Source organism: Pseudoliparis swirei, unplaced genomic scaffold, assembly GCF_029220125.1.
Source record: "Pseudoliparis swirei isolate HS2019 ecotype Mariana Trench unplaced genomic scaffold, NWPU_hadal_v1 hadal_59, whole genome shotgun sequence".
Taxonomy (NCBI): domain Eukaryota; kingdom Metazoa; phylum Chordata; class Actinopteri; order Perciformes; family Liparidae; genus Pseudoliparis; species Pseudoliparis swirei.
The window spans coordinates 1-12,500 of NW_026613295.1; the positions used below are offsets into that span (position 1 = coordinate 1).

General features: G+C 46.8%; 1 protein-coding gene and 1 long non-coding RNA gene across 2 annotated transcripts in view; both read left to right on the forward strand.

The window, feature by feature from the left end:
* Nucleotides 1-6,023: 6,023 nt before the first annotated feature.
* LOC130191425 (uncharacterized) lies at nucleotides 6,024-7,136 on the forward strand. Its single transcript, XR_008831196.1, has 3 exons — nucleotides 6,024-6,135; nucleotides 6,222-6,559; nucleotides 6,985-7,136. It is a non-coding gene; the product is annotated as an uncharacterized LOC130191425 (long non-coding RNA).
* Nucleotides 7,137-8,652: 1,516 nt separating this feature from the next.
* Nucleotides 8,653-12,500, forward strand: part of slc49a4 (solute carrier family 49 member 4) — a gene marked incomplete at its 3' end in the record, with an annotated part of 16,362 nt that continues 12,514 nt past the window's right edge. Inside the window, exons 1-2 of the mRNA XM_056411081.1 lie at nucleotides 8,653-9,156; nucleotides 12,224-12,317. Coding sequence (XP_056267056.1) covers nucleotides 8,745-9,156; nucleotides 12,224-12,317 — 506 coding nt within the window. The remainder of the gene's footprint in view (nucleotides 9,157-12,223; nucleotides 12,318-12,500) is intronic.

Below are 12,500 nucleotides of genomic sequence, written 5' to 3' on the forward strand. Positions count from 1 at the left end.
GACCTTAAAGACCTCTAGACCCTCAAGACCTCTAGACCCTCAAGACCTCTAGACCCTCAAGACCTCGAGACCCTCAAGACCTCGAGACCCTCAAGACCTCTAGACCCTCAAGACCTCTAGACCCTCAAGACCTCGAGACCCTCAAGACCTCTAGACCCTCAAGACCCTCAAGACCTCGAGACCCTCAAGACCTCTAGACCCTCAAGACCTCTAGACCTTAAAGACCTCTAGACCTTAAAGACCTCTAGACCCTCAAGACCTCTAGACCCTCAAGACCTCTAGACCTTAAAGACTTCTCGACCTTAAAGACCTCTAGACCCTAAAGACTCCTAGACCCTAAAGACCTCTAGACCCTAAAGACCTCTAGACCTTAAAGACCTCTAGACCTCAAAGACCTCTAGACCCTCAAGACCTCTAGACCTTAAAGACCTCTAGACCTCAAAGACCTCTAGACCTTAAAGACCTCTAGACCGTAAAGACCTCTAGACCATAAAGACCTCTAGACCCTAAAGACCTCTAGACCCTCAAGACCTCTAGACCTTAAAGACCTCAAAGACCTCTAGACCCTAAAGACCTCTAGACCCTCAAGACCTCTAGACCTTAAAGACCTCTAGACCCTCAAGACCTCTAGACCTTAAAGACCTCTAGACCCTAAAGACCTCTAGACACTCAAGACCTCTAGACCCTCAAGACCTCTAGACCATAAAGACCTCTAGACCCTAAAGACCTCAAAGACCTCTAGACCCTAAAGACCTCAAAGACCTCTAGACCGTACAGACCTCTAGACCCTAAAGACCTCTAGACCCTAAAGACCTCTAGACCCTCAAGACCTCTAGACCCTCAAGACCTCTAGACTTCTAGACCCTCAAGACCTCTAGACCTTAAAGACCGTAAAGACCTCTAGACCCTCAAGACCTCTAGACCCTAAAGACCTCAAAGACCTCTAGACCTTAAAGACCTCAAAGACCTCTAGACCCTAAAGACCTCTAGACCCTAAAGACCTCTAGACCGTAAAGACCTCTAGACCTCTAGACCTCAAAGACCTCTAGACCCTAAAGACCTCTAGACCTCAAAGACCTCTAGACCTCAAAGACCTCTAGACCGTAAAGACCTCTAGTCAAGTCAAGTCAATTCTTTTATTGTCAGATGCACAGAATGACACAGGATCAGACTGGGCACTGAAATTCTTGGGACAAGGCACCACAACAACTACCATAGCAAACATAATATAACATAACATAACATGACATACACTGTGTACAAGTACTCTGAACGTAATACTAACATATATACATGTAACATATACTTCACCTATAATAACCTATAATACACTGAACTACAGACAAATGAGAGTAGCAGATAGTGAAAGCAGGTAGTGCAATAAAAAGTGTAAGTACAAGCAGTGATCTGAAGTGACAGTGTGTGTAAAGTGACAAGTGTAAAAGTGTCAAGTGCAAAAGTGTCGATCGTGTGTCAGTGTCCATTGAGCAGCCTGATGGCTCTCGGGAAGAAACTGTTCTCCAGTCTCTGTGTGCGAGACCGGATCTCACGGACGCCTTCCAGAGGCAGCGGGGTGAACAGGCTGAAGGCTGATGATGGCAGTCCTTTAGGATCCAGTCTTCCTGAGGCATCGTGTGGTCTGTGTCCTGCAGGGAGCTCCCTACCGATGATGAACTCCAGTCCTGACCACACGGCGTCGGGCCTTGCGGTCCTTGGCTGTGCAGCTCCCACACTGTGATGCACCCAGTCAGGATGCTTTCTATTGTGCATCTGGAGACATTGGTGAGGATGACTGAATCCATGCCAAACTGCTTCAGTCTCCTCAGGAAGAAGAGGCGCTTCCGGGCCGCTTTGACCACCTTGTCTGTGTGAGCAGACCAGGTGAGGTCGTTGCTGATGTTGACCCCGAGGAACCTGAAGCAGCTGACCGTTTCCACTGCAGAGCCGTTGATATACAGGGGTGCGTGCTCCTCCACCTGCCGTCTCCTGAAGGCCACAATCATCTCCTTTGTCTTGCTGATGTTGAGAGAGAGGCTATTATCCTGACACCATGTAGTCAGGGTAGCAACCTCCTCTCTGGAGGCTGACTCATCATTGCCAGTGATGAGGCCCACAATGGTTGTGTCATCAGCAAACTTGACAATGAGGTTGGAGCTCCACAGTCATGTGTGAACAAGGAGAACAGGAGGGGGCTGAGCACACAGCCCTGGGGGGTGCCTGTGTTGGTGATGACTGTAGATGAGGTCACCGATTCTCACCACCTGTGGCCTCCCCGTCAGGAAGTCAAAGACACATTTGCATAGGGAGGTGCTGAGTCCCAGGTCCACGAGCTTGGAGACGAGTCTGGAGGGGATGATGGTATTGAATGCTGAACTGTAGTCAATGAACAGCATTCTCACATATGTATTCCCTTTGTCCAGGTGGGTGAGGGCGGTGTGCGTGGTCAGGGCTATGGCATCGTCTGTAGACCGGTTGGACCGGTATGCAGACTGCATCGGGTCCAGGGTGGGAGGCAGCAAGGAGCAGATGAATGATTTGACCAGCCGCTCAAAGCACCTCTAGACCTTAAAGACCTCTAGACCCTAAAGACCTCTAGACCTTAAAAACCTCTAGACCCTCAAGACCTCTAGACCCTAAAGACCTCTAGACCTTAAAGACCTCTAGACCCTCAAGACCTTTAGACTCTCAAGACCTTTAGACCTCAAAGACCTCTAGACCCTAAAGACCTCTAGACCGTACAGACCTCTAGACCCTAAAGACCTCTAGACCTCAAAGACATTTAGACCTCAAAGACCTCTAGACCCTAAAGACCTCTAGACCATAAAGACCTCTAGACCTTAAAGACCTCTAGACCCTCAAGACCTTAAAGACCTTAAAGACCTCTAGACCCTCAAGACCTCTAGACTTCTAGACCGTACAGACCTCTAGACCCTAAAGACCTCTAGACCTCTAGACCTTAAAGACCTCTAGACCCTCAAGACCTCTAGACCCTAAAGACCTCTAGACCTTAAAGACCTCTAGACCCTCAAGACCTCTCGACCCTAAAGACCTCTAGACCCTAAAGACCTCTAGACCCTAAAGACCTCTAGACCTTAAAGACTTCTAGACCTTAAAGACCTCTAGACCCTAAAGACCTCTAGACCTTAAAGACCTCTAGACCCGAAAGACCTCTAGACCTCTCGACCCTAAAGACCTCTAGACCCTAAAGACCTCTAGACCTTAAAGACCTCTAGACCCTAAAGACCTCTAGACCTTAAAGACCTCTAGACCCTAAAGACCTCTAGACCCTCAAGACCTCTAGACCTTAAAGACCTTAAAGACCTCTAGACCCTCAAGACCTCTCGACCCTAAAGACCTCTAGACCTTAAAGACCTCTAGACCCTCAAGACCTCTCGACCCTAAAGACCTCTCGACCCTAAAGACCTCTAGACCCTAAAGACCTCTAGACCCTAAAGACCTCTAGACCTTAAAGACCTCTAGACTCTAAAGACCTCTAGACCTTAAAGACTTCTAGACCTTAAAGACCTCTAGACCCTAAAGACCTCTAGACATTAAAGACCTCTAGACCCTAAAGACCTCTAGACCCTAAAGACCTCTAGACCTTAAAGACCTCTAGACCCTAAAGACCTCTAGACCTTAAAGACCTCTAGACCCTAAAGACCTCTAGACCCTAAAGACCTCTAGACCTTAAAGACCTCTAGACCCTAAAGACCTCTAGACCCTCAAGACCTCTCGACCCTAAAGACCTCTAGACCCTAAAGACCTCTAGACCTTAAAGACTTCTAGACCTTAAAGACCTCTAGACCCTAAAGACCTCTAGACCTTAAAGACCTCTAGACCCGAAAGACCTCTCGACCCTAAAGACCTCTAGACCCTAAAGACCTCTAGACCCTAAAGACCTCTAGACCTTAAAGACCTCTAGACCCTAAAGACCTCTAGACCTTAAAGACCTCTAGACCCTAAAGACCTCTAGACCCTCAAGACCTCTAGACCTTAAAGACCTCTAGACCTTAAAGACCTCTAGACCCTCAAGACCTCTCGACCCTAAAGACCTCTAGACCCTAAAGACCTCTAGACCTTAAAGACCTCTAGACCCTCAAGACCTCTAGACCTCTCGACCCTAAAGACCTCTAGACCCTAAAGACCTCTAGACCGTAAAGACCTCTAGACCCTAAAGACCTCTAGACCTTAAAGACCTCTAGACTCTAAAGACCTCTAGACCTTAAAGACTTCTAGACCTTAAAGACCTCTAGACCCTAAAGACCTCTAGACATTAAAGACCTCTAGACCCTAAAGACCTCTAGACCCTAAAGAACTCTAGACCCTAAAGACCTCTAGACCTTAAAGACCTCTAGACCCTAAAGACCTCTAGACCCTAAAGACCTCTAGTCCTTAAAGACCTCTAGACCCTAAAGACCTCTAGACCCTAAAGACCTCTAGACCTTAAAGACCTCTAGACCCTAAAGACCTCTAGACCTTAACCCTTGTGTTGCCTTAGGGTCATTTTGACCCGACTCAATATTACACCCTCCCCCCGCCTTAGGATTCATTTGACCCCATTCAATGTTTAATGTCGGTGTTCTTTCGGTAGTCAACAAACAAACATAAAGTGCCTCACACTTAAACTTGGAAAACAATATTAATTCTAATAATTTTCTGGAGGTTTTAATTGCTGGCGTCAAATTGAACCCAAAGGGTAAAATATGTTAGTAAATATAAAGGTAACAGGAGGGTGAAACATTGATTCGGGTCAAAATGACCCTAAGGCAACACAAGGGTTAAAGACCTCTAGACCCTAAAGACCTCTAGACCTTAAAGATTTCTAGACCTTAAAGACCTCTAGACCCGAAAGACCTCTAGACCCTAAAGGCCTCTAGACCTCTAGACCCTAAGACCTCTAGACCTCTAGACCCTAAGACCTCTAGACCTCGCCCTCTAAAGGGTCCGTCGACTTTACCTGGAAGCTGCATCATTGCACATTAAGATGGCGGCGTGTTGACTTACCGTCCCTGCACCTGCAGCACCAGGTTGCAGCCGAGGCGTCCAGGTGGCACGGCGTGTTGGCGCCGCCGAGCCGATCCACGCCGTGCTCTCCTCCCGCTGCGCCCTCGGTCAAGTCGGACCACGGACTTCCTGCCACACGAACGCCGCCATCAGAGAACAGGACAAACATGGCTGCTCCTCTTTGTGACGCTGTGGCTCCGCCCCCACCGGCTGCTCCTCCCCCACCAGCTGCTCCTCCTCCACCAGCTGCTCCTCCGCCACCGGCTGCTCCTCCCCCACCGGCTGCTCCTCCCCCCACCAGCTGCTCCTCCGCCACCGGCTGCTCCTCCCCACCGCTGCTCCTCCTCCACCAGCTGCTCCTCCGCCACCGCTGCTCCTTCCCACCGCTGCTCCTCCCACCAGCTGCTCCTCCCCACCGCTGCTCCTCCCCACCGGCTGCTCCTCCCCCACCAGCTGCTCCTCCGCCACCAGCTGCTCCTCCGCCACCGGCTGCTCCTCCGCCACCGGCTGCTCCTCCCCCACCACCTGCTCCTCCGCCACCAGCTGCTCCTCCCACCGCTGCTCCTCCCCACCGCTCTCCTCCCCCACCAGCTGCTCCTCCTCCACCAGCTGCTCCGCCCCCACCAGCTGCTCCTCCCCCACCGGCTGCTCCTCCCCCACCGGCTGCTCCTCCCCCACCAGCTGCTCCTCCCCCCACCAGCTGCTCCGCCGCCGGACGTCTCCGTGCGCTCGCCGTCTCGGAGCTCGCCGCTGAGTGACGAGGTCGTTGGCGAGCGGCGGCGGCTGTCAGTGACAGGCGGGTCGACGATAAAGAACCAGAGACAATCATGACTGAGGATTTAGGACGGACAATAAAATATTATGGCCGCTATAAAAAAATTTAAATGAATTTTCGGCCAGTTTGAGACACTAATGTCTCCAGAGGAGGAGGAGGGGAGGAGAAGAAGGAGGAGGAGGAGAAGAAGGGGGAGGAGAAGAAGGAGGGGGAGGAGGAGCAGAGGAAGATGAGGAGGAAGAGGAGAAGAAGGAGGGGGAGAAGAAGGAGGAGGAGAAGGAGGAGGAAGAGGAGCAGGAAGAGGAGGAAATGTCAAAACAAGGAGAAGTTCCAAAGAGTTTGATGTCCAGTCAAAGGTTCATCAGTCGGTCAAACAGAGTTATATAAATTATGTTGACTAAATCATAAACATGTGATTGTGTTGTTGTTGTTGTTCTCTCAGGTGACTCCCACCTCCCAACATTACCTGGAACATGGAGGGTAGCTCCTGCAGCAGCAGGGCCAGGTGCTTGTAGTCCGCGTAGGCCCAGTACTGAGAGGGGGGGTACTGGCCGAAGGGCCCCGCCCCCGGCCCGGTCCGGCCCCCGGTCCAGCTCAGGAAGTCCTCCAGCCGGGCCGCCACGAAGGAGCACTGGGTCTCAAACAGCGGCGCTGAGGAGGAGGAGGAGGAGTCTCTGCTTGTTTACTCACAAACAGAGTCAGCTGATCGATGTTCATAACCCCTCATGAGTCATTTAGAATAGTAACGAGCAGCGCTCTCATTGGACGATCCATCAGTCTGTGAGTTCCTACATAATATAGATATGTAATTATATTTAATGTTTATATATATTTTATATAATTGTGTGAATATAATATGTAATTATATATATTATATAATTGTGTAATTATAATATAAATATTATATATATAATATGACATAAATATACAGTATAACATATAATTTAATAGTTTTTTTTATTTTATATCGTATTTTTTTCTTATGCAATATAAATATGTAATATTCTATAAATATATATAATATTCTATAAATATAAATATATTATATATACACAATTAGATAATATATATATAAATATATACACAATATAAATATATATATAGATACATATATACAATATAAATATATATAATATAGATGTAAATATAATATAAATATAGTATATGAAATCTATAGTTACTGTTGGTCTCCTCTCTCCTCCCAGTCTGAACTGGATCATTTTGCCCTCCAGGCGGTCTGACAGGTGCTCGGCGGTCCAGAGGAGAGACGGCCAGCCGGCGGCCATGTTGGTGAAGACCGCCGGGTCTGCAGGTGCTGGAGGACCTTCTGGGCCTCCTGTGGGCTGAAGGCTTTCATGGGGCTGTGGAGGGTTCATCACAGAGACAGGTCAACAACAACAACAACACCAGCTGCAGGCTTCATCAGAGGCAGGTCAACGTCAACAACAACAACAACAGCTCTTTTGTTTTCCTCATGCTCCAGTGCTTTATTACCTTCGCATTGAAAATGCAGAAGGTTATGTTTTGATCGCCGTGTATTTATTTATTTGTATGCGTGTTATTCGCATAACAAAAAAAGTTTTAAACCGAATCGCATGAAATTTGGTGGGATGATTGGTTATTATCCGGGGACCATTTGATTCGATTTTGGGATCAATCGGGTCAAAGGTCAAGGTCATGGAAAGGTCAACATCTTCTTTTTACCATAGCACGGTCAATTTTTATCCAATTGGCATCTAATGCCAACATGTTCATAACTCAATGCCTAATCTTGTGATATACAAAGGTATGCGCTCTACCGAGTGCCCATTCTAGTACGATCATGTGACCGTCACTCAACAAAGTCCCCAAAGCTGCAGGTCTGCTGTGACCCCCATAGACCCTCAGAGACCTTTAGAGACCCTCAGAGACCATCAGAGACACCCAGAGACCCTCCGGGATCTTCAGAGACCCTCAGAGACCTTTAGAGACCCCCAGAGACTCTCAGAGACCTTTAGAGACCCTCAGAGACATTTAGAGACCATCAGGGACCCCCAGAGACCTTTAGAGACCTTTAGAGACCCTCAGAGACATTTAGAGACCATCAGGGACCCTCCGGGATCTTCAGAGACCCTCAGAGACCATCAGGGACCCCCAGAGACCCTCCGGGATCTTCAGAGACCCTCAGAGACCATCAGAGACCCCCAGAGACCCTCAGGGATCTTCAGAGACCCTCAGGGACGTTCAGCTCCTTTTTATCCAGATTGAAGACTTTGCTGTTGCCTTGGATCCAGATTCAGGATATTAATCAACGTCTGCATCTCATTTAATTTTATTTCTTTAACTGCAACTTTGATTCTATTTCTTGATTTTATTATTGTTTTTTATGTTTTATTTAATGTTTTTACGTGTTTTTAAATCCTTTGCATTAAGTGTTGATGGTTTTAATGTGAAGCTCTTTGAATTGTCTCGTTTTTAAATGCGTGTTCCTCCTGTTGCACCGCAGGAGAATACAATATGTCTATAAAATGATAACAATGTGATTATTCGTTGATAATACGTGTTGCTGTGTAACCCTCAGGTAGGATGTCGGGATGAGCCTCTGTCACCCTAGATACAAGTATGGTAACCTACGATATCATCTATCATGATTAATAACCCAAAGTTCCTCCTTCATGTCGGTCTGAAGTTATTATAACTAGCTTCACGTGAAGGAGTAGCTTGAAGACAGCGTGAACAGCAGCGTGTCTCCACAGGTACACCAGGAGAAGAAGACCTGTTTAGAACATCGCTGACTTGTAACGGGTCTAGCGGTTCACACGTCACGTGTCTGGCCACGTGACCCGCTTATATGACCGTAAAAGTCTCTTTTTGAACAAACAACTCACCTTTTCGTCCACGTGCAGCCGAGCGGCGGCCGGAAGTAAACAAACGTCACGTGACACGGACACCCGGATGCAGCCGTTTCCTTCCTCTCCGTTCGGGCATGCGCAGAAGGAACCGCGGAGCCCGACAACACAACAGACGCTGCTTTGTATCAGACGCGGCGACATCCGGGTACCTGGCTCCCGGACCTCTACCTGACAGACCCGCTATGGGCGCCGCGGGTTCGAGTTCCGAAGCGGAGCGCGAGCCGCTGCTCGCGCCGCCCCCCCACGCGGCGGACGGCAACGCGCCGCCCGCGCACGTCCGCGTGTACGGCCGCCGCTGGCTGGTGCTCGGCCTGTTCTCGCTGCTCGGCCTCCTGCAGGGCGCCGTGTGGAACTTCTGGGGGCCCATCCAGAGCTCGGCCGCGCGCGCGTTCGGCTTCGGGCGCGCGGACATCGCGCTGCTCGTGCTGTGGGGCCCGCTGGGCTTCGTGCCCTGGCTACCGTTCATGTGGCTGCTGGACAAGAAAGGTCAGCCGTGTTGTTGTTGTTGTTGTTGTTGTTTACCATGTGGTACACGGTGTCCTAGCGGCGTGGTGGCGGCCCTCCAACATTGTGACGTCATTAACAACAACAAGGAATGTCAACATGGTGGGGTCCCGACAACTACAAGGTGACGTCATACAGTAGATGTGATGTCAACAACAACAGTCATACAGTAGATGTGATGTCAACAACAACACTCATACAGTAGATGTTATGTCAACAACAACAGTCATACAGTAGATGTGATGTCAACAACAGTCATACAGTAGATGTGATGTCAACAACAACAGTCATACAGTAGATTTGACAACAACAGTCATACAGTAGATGTGATGTCAACAACAACAGTCATACAGTAGATGTGATGTCAACAACAACAGTCATACAGTAGATGTTATGTCAACAACAACAGTCATACAGTAGATGTGATGTCAACAACAACAGTCATACAGTAGATTTGACAACAACAGTCATACAGTAGATGTGATGTCAACAACAGTCATAATAGATGTGACGTCAACAACAACAGTCATATAGATGTGACGTAAACAACAACAGTCATATAGATGTGACGTAAACAACAACATTCATAGAGATGTGACGTCAACAACAACAGTCATATAGATGTGATGTAAACAACAACAGTCATAGATGTGACGTAAACAACAACAGTCATACAGTAGATGTGACTTAAACAACAACAGTCATATAGATGTGACGTCAACAACAACAGTCATATAGATGTGGCGTAAACAACAACAGTCATATAGATGTGACGTAAACAACAACAGTCATATAGATGTGGCGTAAACAACAACAGTCATATAGATGTGGCGTAAACAACAACAGTTATATAGATGTGACGTCAACAACAACAGTCATATAGATGTGACGTCAACAACAACAGTCATACAGTAGATGTGACGTAAACAACAACAGTCATAATAGATGTGACGTAAACAACAACAGTCATATAGATGTGACGTCAACAACAACAGTCATAGATGTGACGTAAACAACAACAATCATAATAGATGTGACGTAAACAACAACAGTCATATAGATGTGACGTAAACAACAACAGTCATATAGATGTGACGTAAACAACAACAGTCATATAGATGTGACGTAAACAACAACAATCATAATAGATGTGACGTAAACAACAACAGTCATATATATGTGACGTAAACAACAACAGTCATATAGATGTGACGTAAACAACAACAGTCATATAGATGTGACGTAAACAACAACAGTCATATAGATGTGACGTCAACAACAACAGTCATACAGTAGATGTGACGTAAACAACAACAGTCATATAGATGTGATGTAAACAACAACAATCATAATAGATGTGACGTAAACAACAACAGTCATATAGATGTGACGTCAACAACAACAGTCATACAGTAGATGTGACGTAAACAACAACAGTCATAATAGATGTGACGTAAACAACAACAGTCATATAGATGTGACGTCAACAACAACAGTCATATAGATGTGACGTAAACAACAACAATCATAATAGATGTGACGTAAACAACAACAGTCATATAGATGTGACGTAAACAACAACAGTCATATAGATGTGACGTAAACAACACCAGTCATATAGATGTGACGTAAACAACAACAGTCATATAGATGTGACGTAAACAACAACAGTCATATAGATGTGACGTCAACAACAACAGTCATAATAGATGTGACGTAAATAACACCAGTCATATAGATGTGACGTCAACAACAACAGTCATATAGATGTGACGTAAACAACAACAGTCATATAGATGTGACGTAAACAACGACAGTCATACAGTAGATGTTTAAATAATTATAATAACTGAACTAAACGTGTGTTTCCTCGTGAGCGTCAGACAGCTGACTCAGGATCAGCTGTCTGTGGTCAGAGCGCTCTTCACCTCGCCGCTCCTCTTCCTCACCGAGTCACCTGACTCTTCACCGGGTCACCTGACCCCTCAGCAGGTCAGGTGACCCGGTGATCATGTGACCTGGTGACCTGTTGCCGGGCAGATGACGTCCTGAAGCCCGGCGCTCTCGTGGAGCCTCTATTGCGCAACAGGCGTGGTGAGAGTGACTCGTCTGCTCGTCACTCTCCCTCACTGGGCGGGCTCCCGTCCCGACTGCCCTTGAACACATCGTGTGTGACGCGTGTCTCTGAGCTCTCGCGTTGAACACGTGACAGTCTGCTCAGGGGAACGATGACGTCATCGTCCACGTGAGGCGGCGGCATGTCTGCAGAATAAGTTCAAAGAACATCAAAGACAACTGAATTGCCGTTCATCATAAGCTCCAAAAAATCAACATATAAGCCCATAAACGTCTGATCGTTACCGTGACAACGGTCCCTCCTGTCTGAGTCTTCATGTAGTTTAAAGGAAGTGAGGATCCATTCAAACGAAGCAGCTGATTGGTTCCTTCAGTTTGGTTCATGAATCCCTTTCATCACATCGGCTGTGAAAGCAGCAAGAGAAGAGATGGAGACTCTTTATTGATCCTCTATTGGTGATCAGCTCCTCGAGGAGCAGAGGTTATTGCCTTAACAGGATTTCATGATTATTATTCAGAATAATATCATGACTCGTGTTTATTTGAGTTTCCCATCGGGGATCAATACATCGACCCCTCAGCCCTGAGCAGCTGTGATTATTGATCGGGTCAAAGCTTCAGAAGAGACGCAGGAACAGGAAGTGGAGCGAGTTTCACTCGACGGGCGCCATGGAAACGAGAACAGAGACAAAACATATATATATATATATCAACATTTAGATATATATTTATTATATTTATATTTAAATAGAAATATGTAAATATATAAATATATACATTTATATATATATATATAAATATTTAAATATACATATAAAAATACATTTATATTGATACATATTTATATATTTATATATATAGTATATATAGCAAGCTAGCTGAAGCTAATGTTGTTCTTTTGTTTTGGAAGTTAGTTCATCTGTTGAATTTTATTGGTTTATATTGACGGGCGTATCTATTTTTGTGTCCACAGGTCTGAGGGCCGCCCTCCTCCTCTCGGCCTTCTTCATGCTGCTCGGTTCGGCTCTGAGGAGCTTCCCTCTGGCGGAGCCGCCAATCAGGAGATGGTGAGACGCTGGTAGCCCGCCCCCAACGTGATGGTGACGAGGAGGATGATGATGATGGTTGGAAAGTTTTTGGAAAGGAGGAAGAGCGCAGTTACATTATGATGTGTTCAGGCTCTGCTCAGTGAACATGAGTATGAAGGTAGATGATGTTCTCATGGTGCTGCCCTGAAGGTAGATGATACA